Below are 18,926 nucleotides of genomic sequence, written 5' to 3' on the forward strand. Positions count from 1 at the left end.
CCTGTAGTCCCAGCTACTCGGGAGGCTGAGGCAGGAGAATGGTGTTAACTCAGGAGGTGGAGCTTGCAGTGAGCTGAGATCCGGCCACTGCACTCCAGCATGGATGACACAGCAAGACTCCGTCTCAAAAAAAAAAAAGTTATAATGTTAAAATGTTAATAATGTTGATGTTAAAATTAAAAAATGTTAATAATATAATAATATCATTTGAGCAGTGATATCTTACTGACATTTAAAATCTTTAAAAACAAGCTTACAGGCGCCCCACCCCCTTCAGCAACTGTCCCCTGAAAGACTGAAATGTTGAGGGTCTCGCCCCACAGGTGAGTCTTGGAGGGCCTGGGTCCTCCTTTTGAAGATCTGGAGGTGGGAAAATGGTCTCCACTCTGCTAGCTCACTGGATGCCCTCAGGGACAGCCTGTGATTATAGCTATGTAAAAATTGTATATGCATATGAACAACTAAATAGGAATATGAAAAAATTGAAACAGCTGGTTATGTGGTGAGATTTTTTTTTTGAGGGGCCCTAAGGGCCTGTCAGAACCTGTTGCTTGAGTGTGATGGTGGCACCAGCCTTGGCTTGGACAGTTTTGAGGCAGCACTCCACTTTGTGAGGGAGACAATGGAGAGAAGTCCCTCACCAGTGAAACTGTCCCCTCATCTCTTACTCACCATAAACCACCATCCCCACCAAATGGCAGGGGTCTTCTGTCCATGGCTTTGGGAAGGTTCCTAAAGGGAACCCCTCAGTGCTTCCCCCAGCATAAATTGTGATTTAGGAACACCATGAATTGCCAGTGGTTTCCTATTCCCAGGTGGAGTTTTGTTACCACAATCGTGGTGCAGGGGTGCAGCCCGATGGTGTAGACCACTCATTCACCCACTCATTAAACACAGGTGTACTGAGCACATTCCATAGCAGGCACTAAGGCAGGACTGAGCGGAAAAATGAGACAAGGTCCCTGACTTGGAGGGGCTCATAGCTGGGGAGACAGACACATCAACACGCAAGTCAACTCAGAGCTATACGGCGGGGGAAAGTGCTATGGGAGCCAAAGTACAAAATGGCTGCCCTGTCTGAAGCACCCAGGAGGCTTCTGATAGCAGAGGATGGTAGCAAGGGATTAAGAGCACAGCTTTAGAGCTAAACAGACCAGGGTTTGAACACTCATTTGCCACTAACTCCCTGTGTGACCTTGTTGCTTCACCTTCTGCACAACTTTGCCAACTGAAATGAGTGTAATAATACTGAACTCACAGGGTGGTGCTTGTAAGAATTAAATGGGATATGGCACATCTTGAGACAAGCCTTTGCACACAATAAATTCCCCACCAAAAGGTAGCTATTATGCTTATCCTTATTAGAAGTTAAACAGAATATTGAAGGTTGAGTGAGAGTCCACCATGCCAGGAAGGAAGGAGGGCTTGGGAAAGGCCTGGAGGCATCAAAGAATTTGGGCTGTTCTCCAAAGGTAAGGGGAGTAGTGTCTGCGGAAAGGAGGCAGATGAGGTTTATAAGGGAAGCAGGGCCCGGTAGCAAAGAGCTGTGATTGCCAGATGAGGAAATTTGGTTTTATTCTGTGGGAACAGGGAGAACTGCCCCGTAACAGTCACGCTCCTTACTCCTGAATTTCATTTTCTCCTGATGAGTTCCTTTTAAAATATCATTTCCCTTCCCTAAGGGAGACCACCCTTCTGCAGTGAACAAGTACTTGGTAGAGGTCGGTATCCTGTGCTAACTGTCTTCCCTGCTGCTGCAGCCATGCCATGAGGTGGTGCTTCTGAACTGGGCCACAGAAGGCAGCCTGTGGAATACCATGGTTCCCATGGCAGGTGCGCCCCCGCCCATACTTACCAATGCAGTCTCTCTGGTTCTTGGCCAGCTCAAAACCAGGCCTGCATTCACAGGCGACACTGCCCCTTGGGGCCTCCTTGCAGATGTGACTACAGCCGTGATCCTTATTCATGCAGCTCAGGCCCTCTGAAAAACAGCAGTGTGTAACAGGTGACTAGGCTGTGGTCAGAATCCTGAGACCTGGGAGAGGGGCAAAGGGCTAAGGGGTGGCCCACAGACCTGTCTGCCTAGGTCTCCATCAGCCCCACATTTGAAAGTATATGTCATTAAAGTCAACCTAGGCCAATTAATAGACATGAAAAATTTCTTCTGTCACCCAAGAGATATGATGTCTCAACTCTCCTAACAAGATGGGAGCCTTCCCAATACACTGGAGCTCTTTATTAGGTGCAGGATCAGAGCCTGCTGACCCCAGGAACTGGTACTCATGCTCTTATCTCTGCCATGTCTTTACCCAAGAGCTGATCAAGAATGTAAAGAGAAAAGGAGAATCCTCCTAAGAAATGTGCAGATAGAATGATCAAGATTCTCAATTTTTCACATACTCTTGAAGATAATTTTCAAAACATTTCAACGCCCCTCTCTACCCCCACCAATCCTGCCCTTCAGAGGTGAGTGTGACTGCGGCATTTTGGTATCCTCATATGGGTCACATGCCCAGGGATCTGTCTTCTGTGACCACCCTCAGCCACTCCCTTGGTCCTTCCCTCAGGACATAAGCCTCTGACAGACAGCATCACACAGCAACAGCAACAAGAACAGAGCAAGGGAGAGAGGAGACAGAGAGAGAAGGAGGGAGTGTGCTCATGTGTGTGGTAGCTGCTGTACAATTCTTTTGAGGTATACAGTAAATTTCGATTAGCTCACCCTTGTAGTACGATGGTGGGCAGGGAACACCTGCTTCTGTTCCCGCAGGGCCCGGCATACATCTACATGAGGGGCACTAGCAAGGTAACTGCCCATGTGGTTTACCAGCATTCTGCCTCATCTCAAAACCAATTCTTTGAGATCCTGCTGCCTGCCAGCATCCTGAAGGAATTCTTTTCATACCCTAGAGTATTTTCAAGACATCTGCTCAGTTTATACTGCATTATTAATTACCTGTTTCTATGTTGCTTCTTTGCATTTGTGCAATGTAACTCTAAAACATCTCTGAGAGTAGGGACTTGGTTGTCATTGGCTCTCTACTGACGAGATACTCTAATACTAGAAAGGCACTGATTTCAACACGAGTACAAAAAGGTTGCTTTCACTTCTCTAGAATCCAACACTCTTCTATATTATGCCCCTAAAACTTTAGCCAACAGATTCTAATGAAGTCAAAGTTCTCTCTCCAGCTCCCATGCCAGAGCTGTCAAACTGTGCTTAACTGGAACAATTGTTTTAATACAAACAGTTGCCATTCCTATTCCAAAAGACAGTGCAAGAGTTAATATATCCCATACTTTCAAGAGTCTCTCTTAAAATCCTCTTGCTCTTTTGCCTGACAGTTATAAGCTGTCTGCACTCCAGCACTGAGTCTGCTGGTTGCTGGGATTCATTCATCCATGCCAAGGGTGGCTGTCAATTAACACAGAAAGAGACTTGCACTGGATTGGTGGAAAACTTTCTCTTGCTCTGACTGGTAATTTCCGAAGATGTGATTTGCTCCCCAGTACTGAGATGGCATGGGAGGTGACACTGCTGCCTCTAGAAGCAGTGTCCTGTCTTTCCGAAAAGGCCCAGAAAGCATTGTGTTTGTCCTCGGGTCAGCAAAGCATGGGGAATAACCAGTGCTCAGGTGTAAATATAATAGTGCCCAAGAAATGGGGGCAGGAACACCTGGAAAGCACACCCCCAAACAGGCCAGCTGCTGCTGCTTTTTCACTCTGTTTACAAGACCGTTAAGACATTTACAAAGTGACCTTTACTGCCTCAGAGTAATTCACCTACACAAGAAATATTTCATAAGAATGCCTGTGTGCCAGATGCCATTGTGATACACAGAGAAGCTGCCACCTGATGTCCTACCACATCAAGCTACACCTGAAGTTACCAAGAGGTAATAGAGACTTAAATGGCTCTGGAATTGCTGATGGCTTTTCAAGAGGTGACCTCAAAGCCTTTCATAGCACCCTGACTTAAAGCAAGACCACTGCTGGGGAGAACACATTAATTTGTTCCAAACTAGGCAGCCCAGCAAATGGCCCTAGCTCTTTCCAAAACTGGCCTGGCTGTCACGTCCAGGACGGTTTGTTCACCATAAGGGAAACAGCTCAGAAACATTGGAAATCCCCCATTCTGGTGCACCCCAAGATCAGGGCTCCACTGAAGATTATCTCTGGAAACCCAATAAAAATATGCCATGTGAACTGGGAGGAAAGCGTGACCTAAAATGGGTAACAGGCCCTGCCGAAAGCACAGCCTCCACTTTGCCACCCTGACACCTTCCCCGTTGCCCTGAAAAGGCATCAGTACACCATCGAAATATTCTCAGAACACACAAAACAAAAGAGGAGCTCTCATTCTGAGAGCCTGAGCAGCCATGAATAGGAACAAAGGCAGGCCGGGGATGATGTGTTTCTCTCCAGCCTACCCTCATTATATGGGTGAAAACACACAGTCTCTTTATCACAGCTTTGGAGTCTCTAAGGATAACAAAAAAAAAAATCAATGTCTTGAGCTTTCCCTGAGAGTCAATGATTACAATGCCCTATATTAAAGAACATTTTGTAAATAATTATTAAAAACAACAGCAATAGAAAATACTAGCTTCCTATGTTGCCTTCTTTCAATCACTTTTAAGGTATCCACTGTGGGTTTTTAAGCCTACAGTTGCATAGTTTAATGTGCACATCAGAGAGAAAATCCTAGAAGAAAACTTTTTACAGGCTGTTCTATTTGAAGAATCAAAATGCTAGGATGCAAAGGTTCTCCGTTACCAATTGCTATAATCCGTTGGCTGACACTCCCATGAATTTGCCAGGCAGTCAGGTTGAAACACAACAGAAAATCACAGAGAACACTTCCAGACCACAACTCAAATTCTTGGATTTTGGTTTTAGTTCCAGACAAAAGTGTTCACTTTAAATACTCTTCAGGGGATCCAAGAATGTCTGAATTGTAGAAAATTTAGAAAACACAAGTTTGCAGAAAGGAACTGCATTTGTATTTGCTTCTGTTATGAGGAGCCTGTGTCTCTAAGAGTCCAGGGGTTTGCAGGACTGAGCCAGGGCTCTGGAAGTGCAAGGATAAGGGGTGATCTTAATCACTACCAGCTGCTTTGTAACTAGGTGGGACCCATACTGCGAGGGCTCAAGCGATGGCTTTAACCTGCAGGTCCCACATCCCTCCCCAGCCACCTGCAGAAGAAGCCAAAGTGACTTCCCAGGAAGCAGCTGGGAGCAATCAAAAGGAGAGATGCCCTGAGATTTGGATCACTCTGTGCCACTGGCCTCCTAATTCATTCCCACCTTGAATTTGGCCTATATCGGACAAGAGTACAGGGCACACCAATGACCCCAGAGAACCTAGCAGGAAAATGAAACCCAACTGCTACTTTATCAAGGGCCACACCTGGCACAAGATAAGAAATATGCCTGATCAAAGCCAGTGTGTGTGACTTCCCTGCCCCAAACGCTGAGAATGAGCAGACTCCGGGTGATGATAACCATCAAATCCATTGGCCCCTGGGGATCCCTCTGACGATTTTTCTTAGTACCCAAACAGGTATTCCAGTTAGGTATAAGGTGTGAGCCACCATCCTTGGAAAATGAGACAAAAATCATCTTCCATAAAGAAACCCTTGAAAAGTTACCAAGACCAGGATTAAAACAATCTACAAATTTGTGATTAAACAGTAGAAGAACTTAAAATGACCTCATTCTTAAGTAATGGGAAAGACTAAGCAGCACATGGCCAAAGGGGTTAATAGGCTAGTATTTAGGGCTCTTCCCTAAAAATAGGCAGATGCAACTCCAAGAGAAACACAGCCACCAAAATGTGACTCTTCAACTTAAGAAAGAGCAGGGAAGAGTTAAAAGGATGACATTCAGTTAAAAATACCTGATTGGCCACATGTACTTAATGCATCTTCCTCTCAAGAATCAACTAAGTAACAGAAGAATGAAAAAAAGTATAAACTCAAAGCAAAGAGAATGAAAAGAAGGACATCAGAAGAGAAGAGTTTCTGGCAAATTTACAGAGGAATGGTACATGGTGACATAGGTGAAGGAAACCACAGCACGGAGAATCCAGGGAAGGAGCCCTTCTGCCCCTCGGAGCCCAAAAATGCAAAACATGGAAGGGCCAGATCTAGCTTGGGGCTGGAAACAGGGCACTTCATTGAAAGTCTGCATGGGAAGGATCCAGCCTCCTCTCTACTCACCCAGAGCAGGGAGCAGGCTCATACGGGTGCTGTGGTTTTCAGCACCTTTTTGAAAAACTTGGCAGATCATCCTCTATATTGCTCCTGAGACATCTAGTCATATTTGAAATGTATTCTATGTAAAGATTAGAATCGGAGAATGTGAGAGTTTGAAAGGACCTCAGAGCTCACCCAGTCCAGTGCACCTATTTTGCCAGGTGAGGAAGTTGAAGTTTGAATAACTTGCCCACGGTTAGCCGGCAGTGGCATCTAGACTCAGGCCTCCAGACTGTCTATACCCTGTGCTTCCCCCCTAGAGTCAGTGTGTGTGCACGTGCGCCAAGGGAGGGGGTCTCAGCTGTGACTCCGCCCCCACCCACAGCGGGGCAGAGGTACCTTCTGAACGATGAATGCAGGTGTGCTGATTGTCACTCAGGAAAAACCCCTCCTTGCAGCAGCACTCATAGCTCCCCATAGCGTTGACACAGGTGTGCTGGCAGCCGCCATTGTTCTCCAGGCACTCATCCACATCTGGAGGGAGAGAGGGATTAGCCTCCGCTTTGGTGACTGTTTCAAATGCCCCACCTCACCCAGCAGCTCAGGGGCCCTGCTAAGCAAAGATGAGGTCCCTCTTCATGTCCCTGCACCACAGAAGCTTTCTGAATCAAAGCCAGTGAGGTCCACAGACAATTACCCAGTCCTTATGGGTCTGGGGCTCACTTGGCCAGGACCACCACATGGATCAATTAGCTCAGTAAATATTTGTTGAACACCTTCTCTTTCCAAAGCATGGTGCTAGAGGAGACAGCAAAATATAGATAAGGAAGATAAAACTCCTTCCCTTGGCCAGGTGTGGTGGCTCACGCCTATAATCCCAGCACTTTGGGAGGCTGAAGCAGGTGGATCACCTGAGGTCAGCAATTCAAGACCAGCCTGGCCAACATGGTGAAACCCCATCTCTATTAAAAACACAAAAATTAGCTGGGCATGGTGGCATATGCCTGTAATCCCAGCTATTTGGGAGGCTGAGGCAGGAGAATCACTTGAACCCGGCAGGTGGAGGTTGCAGTGAACCGAGATCATGCCACTGCACTCCAGCATGGGCCTCAGAGTGAAACTCCATCTAAAAAAAAAAAAAATCCTTCTCTCTAGGAGCATGCTCTTCAGCAAGAGACAAATATACAAATGATTCTGATATAAGGTAAAAGCTGGTACAAAGGAAAGAAATCACATCTGGTCCTGAGGTATCAGGATGAATCAAGGATAAGCTAATAAAAGATGGGCGCTTAGAATTGTCCAATTATAAATCAGGAGAGAAGCAATTATAGGTGGAAGACAGCGTGAGCAGTAGCACAAAGGCTGGGAGGCATGGAGAACATTCAGATACCAGTAGGTCAGCCCATTTGGCTGGAGCATAGGGCACATGGAGGGAGGTTACAGGAGATACAGTTGGGAGGACAGACTGTGGTCACACTGCGGGATCCTGAATACCAGGCAAAGAAGTGCCTACTTATTTTGGGAAGCAGCTGAGAACCACTAGAGTAGGGGAGAGAGTCTGGCCTTTCACTTTGAGAAATACAAGGCAGCGGCTGAGAGCAGGACAGAGGGAGGGGAAGAATGGGCAGTCTGGGAGTCTAGCTTCACACATGCATCTGCAACAGCCACAGCTAGCACAGGGAGGAGGCAGAGGAGATGGCAGGAGTCCCAAGAGCCTCTAGGGAAGGAGCCAGCAGAGAGGTAGGGAGGGAGGAAGCCTTCTGCCACACTGTCAGGGTAGCCTTAGGGGACCTTCCTCCCACACTGCCTGTGATACCCTGTGCACAGCTGTATTGATACACTTACTGACTTGCAGCCTCAAAATCCTTTACTCATCTGCCTCTACTAGATTGCAAACTCCTTGAGGACAGAGATTTTTGTTTCAATTAGCACAGCCCTGGAAGACAGCAGGTGCTCATTAACTATGAAATGCATGAACAAACAAGCAGGAGAGGATAGCATCACCCGAGTCAAAGAAGAGAAACTTCCAGAAAAGTTTCAGACAATAAAGGCTCAAAGGCTGATATAAAAGCAATTTATTTTCTCCAGTCTAATTTCTCATGTGCCAATCACTAGCTCCTGTGCGTATCCATGATAATAATAATAATAATAATAATAATAAAAACACCTCACATTTAAATATCTGTTATCTGGTTTCAAGCTTCAGATCTTACAGTCATCTGTCCTCCCACACTACTGAGCAGATGTCTGACTAAACTGATGGGACTCAAGCCATCCCCTGAAGCCTAACAAACTTGCCCTTGTCTATGCCACAGGGTGAAGGAAGCACATTCCAGAGGATGAGCTGTGCTGGAACACACCTGGCTTAGGTGTTCCACAGCAAGACTCAAGGTGAGTAGGAGAGGTCAGTCTCCCTGAACACCAATTCCTGGATTGGCTGCGAATAAAGGTGTGCTCCCCTCTGAGCTGCCACACCCCCATCCCACGTTTAACCCCCAATTTCTTTTCTCGAAAGCAATCAGAAGTGTGTCATTTAGCTGGCTGATGCTCTCTGGTTGGATAAATACAAAAGTGTGTGTCCATGTACGAAGATATCTATCACTAAGCTGGTGAGCTTCTCCAGACCATAAAACAGTGGTTCCCAACCCTGGCTATGTGTCAGAACCCTGATGCCTGGATGCCACCTCCAGAGATACTGACAGAGCCAGTCTTGGATGAAGTCTAGGTGATGGTGTTTTTTAAGCTTCTCAGGTGATTCCAGTGTGCTGCCAGGGTTGAGAACCACTGTTACAAAGCCAAATAGCTATGATGAGATCCCAGACACTCCAAAAATAGAAACCGAATGCAGATGGGGTGAGCTGTATAGAAGAGCTGCCTTTCATTTTTCAGACTTGCAGGCATTCAGGATCTTGAAGTGCTCTGTGTTTAGTGCCGAAGCTAAGTGGTGTTTGTACCTTGTGTCTTCTAGCTAATATATTTGTGGCTAATGTGTGGTTAGGAGGCTGAGGAGATTGAAGGGGTCATCCCAGAGAACTCAGGAGACGTGAGGGCTCTGAGCTTCTTTCTTGCCACAAACTGGGTCAGCCCTTTCAAGTCTGAATGGTGGGGAAGTGTCTACGTGTGATGGTCCTACTCTTCTAAATGTACTTCATTTTCTTGTGCCTTCCTTTTAAAGAGTCCTTACCCCCTTCAGAAATACTCAGTAGATGCTCAAGGTCTCTCCGCAAGGCAGATCCTTGCTACCGAGTCCACAAAGAGATCCCACAGAGGGGAAATGGAGATACTCTGTGTTAATAATACCTGTGTTATTGGCAAAGGCAAGAAAAGACTCTGGCTTCAGGGTTTCCAAGCAGGCCGATACTCAGAGCCGCCCACCACCCTGGCCCAGATTCCTAGCCCCTGGATGTTTCTTGCTCTTAGGAACCTCATCCTTCTCCCCGACCCTGGGCTGTGGATTACGGCACCACAGTAATGATGAAGTCTGCCATCAGATATGCATCCTCCAAATACCCTCGTTGACAAATCAAAGGGAAATTTCCCCCTGAAAATGGAGGGAAGAAAAAAAAAAAAACAACTCATGTGGTATGCCTCCCAACAAATCACACACTGAAAGTGATTTCATTTGTCTGAGTTTTTAATTAATATTGATTCCTGCTCTTATGATTGTCTTTCAAATATGCCTTTTTGTGGTACTCACTGCCTAGAAGGTTACTGGTTCCCTCACCTGCAATCAAGTCTTACTGACAGCTGCAGGCTTGGAAAGTCACATGATGTGTCACCCAAAGCCTGATCTCTCACACAGGGCATGGACAGGGAATAACAGAGTCCATCAGGATGGAGCTCCAGGTGACACTGATGTGGGATAAAGGTCATATGAGGGTTAAGTCCCAAATAGAAATAACCTCTCCTCCACTCCAGAGCCCCAACACGCAACACACAAGTTCTGCCTGGACTTTTTCTAGTTCCTTTTATGCATATCTCAAAGCATTTAATCAAAGGGCCATTCCTACCACACTATAAGGGGGTGTCCAAATCGCTGTCCCCGCAGAGCCAGGGCCTGGCTCCGCTGCTCCTTAGTTGGCCAAGTAGACCTCAGCAGGTTATCTATACGAAGGGTTGGGAGTGTCAAAGGACGCTGATGCCATATTTTCCCGTGATGTTCTCCTGTACAACTAATACCAGCCTTAAAAAGCAAACCACAAATACCTACCTGCCAGGAGTGCTGCATCCTCTAAGACTATCCAGCACTCAACCCCATGCAGTTGCTAGTTGCTTCTAAGTTCTGTTTTATTCCTGGCATAAGGAATGAATGTAAACAACACTCTTTGTAGTCTCTAACTCAGGGACTAGAACTCCAACAGATTTTTCTGTTTTGTGGAATACTAGGAAGATGTTCATGGAAGATTTCTGTTTTAGTTTCTCTCTTTTTCAAGAAAAAAAGCGGGGTCTAGCTGGCTGTAACCCCAGCACACATTTGGAGTCTTCAGGACAAGGAGTTTTTCCAAATTCTAAAATAGAAACACTTACAACATTGAAAAAAATGGTTACAAGTCAGGACTCTCAACACAAGACCAAAGATCTTAAAAGGTGACAAGTCAATGCTACAAAGTCAATAAATAGTAATGACAATGTCACCCATCTCCTTGGACTAACAGAATATTTATGTTATGAATGATCACATAAAACTAAAACATTTTACCTCGTTTTCTATCACGGAGTCTGACTTCCAAGGAAGCAGAAAACACAAGGCTCTGAGCCCGTTTTTGTCTTCACGAGGAGGTCTTCACCAAGGGAAAGCAAGGGGTGGGAGAGTGAAGGAGAATTGCCATTTCCAAATGCCTTCCTTACCAAGACAATTATGACCATCATGAGCCAACATGAAGCCATCAAAACAAGTGCAACGATAATTGCCTGGAATATTCAAACAGTCATGGACACAGCCTCCATTGAGCTCATTTCCACATTCATCAATGTCTGAGGAATAAAACAGAAGTAAACCAGACAAATGCTATTTCTTTGATGTGAAAACATATGCACTTACCTTTTAACCAGCCATTCCACTTCCAGGAATCTACCTGAAAATACATCTCTAACAATAGGAAAACAAATATGCACAAGGTTATTCACTGCAGTGTTATTTCTAATGACAAAATACTGGAAACAAACTAAGTTTCCATACGTAGAAGAATAGTTTAACAAATTATGGTACCTCTACTCCATGGACTACCATGCAGCTATTTAAAAAAAAGAGAGAGAGAGAATGAAGAAGATCTCTATGAACTGATTTGGAGTAATTTCTAGGATATACTATTAAATGAAAAAAATAAAAATTAAAAGAGTATCTGTAATATGTTATCTTCATGTAAGAAAGAAGAAGATATAAAACACACACAATTTCAGGATACTTTTTTGCAGAACTTGACAAGCTTATCGTAAAATTTATATGGAAATACAGAAGACTCAGAAGAGCAAAAACAATTTTGAAAAAGGCAAACAAATTTGGGGGACTTTAACTTACTATAAACCTACAGTTATCAAGACAGCATGATACAGGCATAAAGACAGATATACAGATCAATGGAACAGAACTGAGAGCCCACAAATAAATCCTTCTACTTGTGGCCACTTGATTTTAAACAAAAGTACTAAGGTAATCCATTGGGATAAATGCTTGCCTTTTGAACAAATGGCACTGGGCTAATCGGATATCCATATTCAAAAAGATGATTTTAGACCCTTATCTTATCCCATACACAAAAATCAACTCAAAATGGATCAGGGATCCAAATGTAAGCATTAACAATATAAAGCTTTTCAGAAAAAATATGTGAGAAAACTCTTTAACATATTGGGATGGCTGGGCGTGATGTTTGGGTGCACTTTGGGAGCCTAAGCCAGGAGGATCAATTGAGCCCAGGAGTTGCTGGCCTGGGCAACATAGTGAGACCCCCATCTCTACAAAAAATAAACAAAATTAGCCGGGTGTGGTGGTGCACGCCTGTAGTCCCAGCTGCTTGGGAGGCTGAGGCAGGAGGACTGCCTGAGCCCAGGACATTGAGACTGCAGTGAGCCAAGATCGCACCACTGTCCTCCAGCCTGGGTGACAAAGCAAGACTCTATCTCAAAAAAAAAGGAGAAAAAGAGAAAAATCTTTAGGACATTGGATGAGGTTAAAATTTCTTTGATATAATACCAAATACACAATCATAATTTTTTAAATTAATAAACTGGAGTTTATCAAAATTAAGAACTTTTGCTCTTCAAACGGTATCATTAAGAAAATGAAGACAAGCCACAGATTGGTAGAAAATATTTGCAAATCACATACCTTATGAAGAACTGAAAAAGAACTCTTACAACTCAATAAGAAGATAAACAGCCTAATTTTAAAATGGGCAAAATATTCGAATAGACATCTCAGCTATGATGATATGCAAATGGCCAATAAGCACATGAAAAAATGCTCAATGCCATTAGTTATTAGGGAAATGCAAATTAAAACCACAATGAGATACCATTTCACATTCACTAGAATGGTAATAATTAAAAAGACAGACAATAACAAATGTTGACAAGGATGTGGAGAAATGGGAACACATTGTTGACAGGATGTTGATGGGTATGTAAAATGGCATAGCCACTTTGGACAACAGTTTGGCAGTATCTCTTCTTTTCTTTCTGTAAATGTACAGTTGGATACAATTAAAACAATCATAATGTTGTGAAACCATCACCACCATTCATCTCCCTAACTCTTTTTATCTGAATTGAAACTCTATGCCCATTTAACAATAACTCCTCATTTCTTCTTCCCTCTCTTCCCTCAGGCCCCGACAACCACCATTCTGCTTTCTGACTCTATGATTTTGACTACTCTAAGTATCTTGTATATGTAGAATCAAACAGTATTTGTCTTTTTGTGACTGGCTTGCTTCACTTAGCATAATGTTCTCAAGATTCCACCATGTTGTAGCATGTGACAGGATTTCCTTTTTTAAGGCCAATATTCCATTATATCACGTCTGTAATCTCAGCCACTTGGGAGGCTGACATGAGAGGATCACTTGAGCCCAGGTGTTTGAGACTAGCCTGAGCAACATAGCAAGATCCCATCTCAAAACATAAAAACCAAAACCATTATTTTGTACATAACACATTTTGCTTATCTACTCATCTGCCAATGGACACTTGGGTTGCTTCCACCTCTTGGTCACTGTGAATAATGCTGCGAGCATGGGCATACAAACATCTCCTCAAGACCCTGCTTTCCACTCTTGGGTATATACCCAGAAGGGGAATTTCTGGGTCCTATGGTAATTTTATTTTTAATTTTTTTAGGAACTTCCACACTGTTTTCCACAGTGGCTACACCATTTTACATTCCCACCAATAGTGCACAAAGCTTCCAATTTTTCCACATCCTCACCAACATTTATTATTTTCTATTTTTTTGATAGTAACCATCCTAATGAATATGAATAGTATCTCCCATTTGTAGTTTTGATTTGCATTTCCCTAATCATTAGAGATGTTGAACATCTTTTCATGGGCTTGTTGTCCATTTGCATATCATCTTAGCTGAAATGTCTGTTCAAATATTTTGCGCATTTCTTAATTGGGTTATTTGATTTTTAGTGTTGAACATTAAGAATTCTCTACATATTCTGGATATTAATCCCTTATAAGATATATGATTTGCAAATATTTTCACCTATTCTGTGAGTTGCCTTTATATTCTGTTGATATTGTCTTTTGATGTACAAAACTTTAAAATTTTCATGAAGTCCAATTTGTCTACTTTTTCTTTTGTTGTATGTGGCTTTGGTGTGATATCTAAGAAACTATCTCTTTGGCAGTTTCTTAAAAAGTTAAACACAAATACCCAGCAATCCCACTCCTAGGTATATACCCAGAAGAAATGAAAATATATGTCTATACAAAGACTTTCATGCAAGTGTTCACAGCAGTATTATTTATAATAGCCCCAGAGTAGAAAAAACCAAAATGCCTATTAACTGATAAATGGAAAAAAAAATGCTATATTCATTCAATAGAATACTATTCAATGATAAAAATGAATGAAATGCTGATATAAGCTACCACATGGACAAACCTCAAAAGCATTTTGCTAAGTGAAAGAATCCAACACAAAAGATAACATATTGTATGATTCCACTTACATGAAATGTCCAGAAAAGGCAAATATACAGATACAGAGAGTAGATTACTGGTTGCTTGAGGTTGGGACTGGGAATGAGGATTTGCTGTACAAGAACATGAGGAATATTACTGAGATGAGGAAAATATTTGTATTATGGTGATGGTTGCACAGTTCAGCTGATGTACTAAAAATCACTGACTTGTACAATTAAAATTGGTGAATATTATAATATGTTAATTACACCTCAGTAAAGTTGTTAAAAAGAAAGCATACATTTATCTGCTTACAGTGCAAAATAAACATAGAAAGGAAAAACCAGAAACTATAGAGGTTGGCGACCCACAGGGCACGGGGAAAGGGTGGAAAGAATGAGGAGGGGAACAGGAATAAGAAGGGAGCGACACTTCTCTGAGTATACCTTTTGGTATATTTTTGACTCTTGGAACCATGGTGATGTTTTACATACATGCATGCATACATGCACACATATAATCTATGTGTATGTATGTATACAAGTGTATGTATGTCATACAAGTGTATGTATGTCATACAAGTAACGTATACATACATACACATAGATTATATGTATACAATTAATACATACAAGTAACGTATACATACATACACATAGATTAATATGTATACAATTAATTGTATACACACAATTAATAGATGTTTAAGGAATAAGGGAAATGCATGGAAGGAGGGGATGGAAGTGAATAAAAATGGAATACAAAAAGAAACAAATGAACCTAATGTATTATAAACTAATACCATAACCATACTGAAGGGGATGGGGAAGAAAAGTATTGCCCTAAATAACACTGTGAAAAATAACACCTTGCTTGGATGCTTTAAGGCTAAAAACAAAAATAGCTGCATGCTATATACTCTAGTAAATATTGTACTCTAGTTAGCAAATCTGCTTTACTCACAGGGTTATGGACTCGTAATTCTGTGAATACCTTACCTGTGAATTAGGACTGAACAAAGAGGTAAACACATTACAGATAATGAGCGCCAGATTTCTCACTGTTGGAGAAAGTTACAAATAAGCGAAGACAGAATAGAATGAATCTTGTGGTATTGGTTTGGAATCCAAAGTATCAGTGTAACTAATTGTTTTTAATATGTATACAGATGAATAAATAAAAGGAATAAATATAGATATATGTGTATGTATGGGTGAGTATGCATACATGTATTTCCCAGCTAGGAATGATGACACCCCAGTGGCAATGACAACACCAAGCATCCAGATCTTGGTTTCTATAGACCACTTCCCAGTAAAAGGAATCAGAGTTCCCTGGAGAAGTGGTTGATTCCAGGCCTAGGCAGGAGAAGCTATAAGATGAGTATACTGTGGTACCAGAAAGTTAGGAAGTCCTCAAAAAAGGGACGTCAAAATGACACAGTTGACAATGCGGGGGGGAGCTTCCAATGGCTAAAGCAAACAATTTGAGCCAAAAATAAATATAGATGTAATAAAGTAAATATGCATGAGTACATAGTGGTATAAATTAATAAATAAGTGGGGAAGAGGGAGAGATCTTCCTTACAGAAGAATTTCAATTAATAGATGTTTAAGGAATTCAAGAAATGCAAAATTACCAGGAGACACACATCACAGTAATAATTATTGCAAGCAAAATCCACAGTTGGATGCTAACATCAGTGGATGAAGACTTGAAGAGAAACAGGATATTGGCCTCAAAATATCTCCCCTAAGAAATGTATCTATTGCAAAAGGCAAAAAAAAAAATAGTAATTTTGCAGCAGAGAAACCCAGTAAATACCATCTTGCTCAGGCAATCAAGATTAACATCATCAGGAATGGGGCATGTTGACATCATGTGCCCATGATATGCTACACAGAAAAGGACACAACAGCACCTCTGCAGCAGCCAGGGCAAAAATTCATCACCTCAGTTTTATCATGAAAAAATACAAGACATTCTCTTATATCAATTATTGTTTTTTGAGACAGTGTCTCATTTTGTCGCCCAGGCTGGAGTGCAGCGGTTCCATCATAGCTCACTGCAAACTCCTGGGCTCAGGTGATCCTCCTGCCTCGGCCTCCTGAGTAGCAGGGACCACAGGCACACACCACTACACCAGCAGTTCATATATTACTTTATATTAATATTTAATGTTATACATAATATTAATATAAATTTACATATATCTATACCTCAAGCTTTTATATCAATTATTGTTTTTATACATTTGAAACAGTAGGCTTTGTGAAGTGAATGGCACATAGTAAATACCTAAAGGTTAAAATAATTGAAGAATTAAGCAAGCTCTTAGGTAATAGGTTATTTTATGAAGACAGAGGTATTGCTTAGTGGTTTCCCACTGCTTTTACAATGAAATCCAAATGGTTTTCCAGCCAGTAAAGCCTTGTATGATTTGACCATTTGTCTTTGTCTCCCACCTTCTCCCTTGCTTATGCTGAAATCAAACTGAACTTTTTTTTTTTTTTTTTGAGACAGTCTCGCTCTGTCTCCAAGGCTGGAGTGCAGTGCAGGGGTGTGATCTCGGCTCACTACAGCCTTCACCTCCTAGGTTCAAGCAATTCTCCTGCCTCAGCCTCCTGAGTAGCTAGGATTACAGGTGCACATCACCACGCCCGGCTAATTTTTGTATTTTCAGTAGAGACGGGGTTTCACCACGTTGGCCAGGCTGGTCTTGAACTCCTGACCTGAGGTGATCTGCCTGCCTTGGCCTCCCAAAGTGCTGGGATTACAGGCATGAGCCACCACGCCCGGCCCAAACCGAACTTCTTTAAGTTACTCTATTACCTTAAGGTCCTTTATTTATAGTTAAACAAAATATAATGACTCCCCCATAGACTCTAAGCTCTATTAGGGCAGGGATCACAGATGCCTTATTCACCATTAGCAACCCAATGTTTAGCAAAATAACTAAAATGTAATAAGCAGTAAGTAAATATTTTTTGAATGACTACATATGTGATTAAAAGAACACTGGAGTTGATGTCAGAAGCCCTAGGTTAAAATCTTGGGAATGCATTCTGAATCTTGACCTAGGTACCAGTTACACAACTGTGTTTGTCAAAAGTCATCGAGTTTTAATGTTGGCCTTTTTTATGTAAATGTGTTGATAAGTTTTTAAAAACCCAATCCTAAGATCCTCCTATTTACTAATGCGAACATGAGTAAGTCTATTTCTCTGAAATTTAGTTTTAGCATTTATCAAGAAGTCTTTTTGTACCTATCTCAGAGTTGTTGCAAGCACTGATAAGATGACATAAGTGAAATTGCCTTATCATAATAGATATACAACAAATACCAGTTGAATTTCTATTCTGTGAAGGATGTAGAAGCAGAAAGATGCAGAGGTGAAACTCCCAGAGGCCAAATAGGATGAAACTTTCACTTACGGAAGAGCTCTTAGATAGCCAAAGAGAGTTGTGACTTTAAGAGACACCATGAGGAGGGAATGAACTCCAGGGAGCACCTGATCTCTAGAGTTTGCCACAGGGCCCTTAGATCCTTTTACCCTTAAAAATTAGAAGGGCCTTGGGGTCTGGGGAAGAGCAAGAGGCTGGGACTGGTAAAGCCTTAAGGAGAGTAACCAGAGATTATAGTCATGGTGTATCCAAGCACCGTGGTAGACAGTGAAGTGATTGACCTGCCTAATCAACCATGAGAGAGCCATGTGGCTAAAAAGTAAAGTCAACATAGAAGTCCTCTACAAATTAAAATGTAGCCTGCAGTGTTTCAAAACTAATAAAGAGCTAGATATAATTGAATCTCAGAGGATTACTGGAAGAAGAATAACTACCAAGAATGGGAGTTTCCAGTCTATTGTCATGAGAAGGCTAAGAAAAGAGGGGCAAGTGCATTTAAGGAACATCAAAAATGGCAAAGGAACTCTTAGAGAACTGGAGGTTCTCTAAGAGTTCCAAATTTAAATCATTCCAAATTTAAAACATCAAAGCAGCTGAAGCCAAATCATATTTTAATTTAAAACATTCAGCTCACAAAATATACCTTATGTCACTCTCTGTCTGAAGTAGTAATAGTTACACTTAATGTATTGAACCATATTGATCAACTAGAAAATAAACCTCAAGAACCAGATTGTACCAAAACATTTTGAGGGGAAAAATACCAAATCTTTGTTAGTATCCTCATAGGTTCTGCTTACTGTTATTAATAACTATTAAAACTGTTATTTAATCCTCCCTCAAAGCCTGTGAAATTAGAGCTACTATTAATAACCCCATTATGGTTGAAGAAACTAAGTCTTAAAGAGGCTAAATAACTTTCCCAAGATCAGATAGATGGTAATTGGCAGACCAAGCCTCAAGCCCACATATGTATGATAGCAAAGCCCATGCTCTTACCTATTGTTGGAACTCTTTGTTGGGATGTATATAACATGTCATTATTTAAAAGGTCATGCTTGTACGTGTCTATTAAGATGGTGGCTCAAGCCTGTAATCCCAGCATTTTGGGAGGCCGAGATGGGCGGATCACGAGGTCAGGAGATCGAGACCATCCTGGCTAACATGGTGAAACCCCATCTCTACTAAAAAT

The 18,926-nt window shown here is 42.1% G+C and overlaps 1 protein-coding gene across 1 annotated transcript in view; it reads right to left on the reverse strand.

Moving 5' to 3' along the window:
- The window catches only part of SCUBE2 (signal peptide, CUB domain, EGF-like 2), a 128,946-nt gene that overhangs the window by 53,879 nt on the left and 56,141 nt on the right, over positions 1–18,926 (reverse strand). The window contains exons 4-6 of the mRNA XM_011947606.1: positions 11,046–11,171; positions 6,597–6,731; positions 1,856–1,981 (exon numbers count right to left, since the gene is read on the reverse strand). Coding sequence (XP_011802996.1) covers positions 1,856–1,981; positions 6,597–6,731; positions 11,046–11,076 — 292 coding nt within the window. The 5' untranslated portion in view covers positions 11,077–11,171. The remainder of the gene's footprint in view (positions 1–1,855; positions 1,982–6,596; positions 6,732–11,045; positions 11,172–18,926) is intronic.

Source organism: Colobus angolensis, unplaced genomic scaffold, assembly GCF_000951035.1.
Source record: "Colobus angolensis palliatus isolate OR3802 unplaced genomic scaffold, Cang.pa_1.0 Scaffold269, whole genome shotgun sequence".
In the NCBI taxonomy this organism is placed as follows: domain Eukaryota; kingdom Metazoa; phylum Chordata; class Mammalia; order Primates; family Cercopithecidae; genus Colobus; species Colobus angolensis.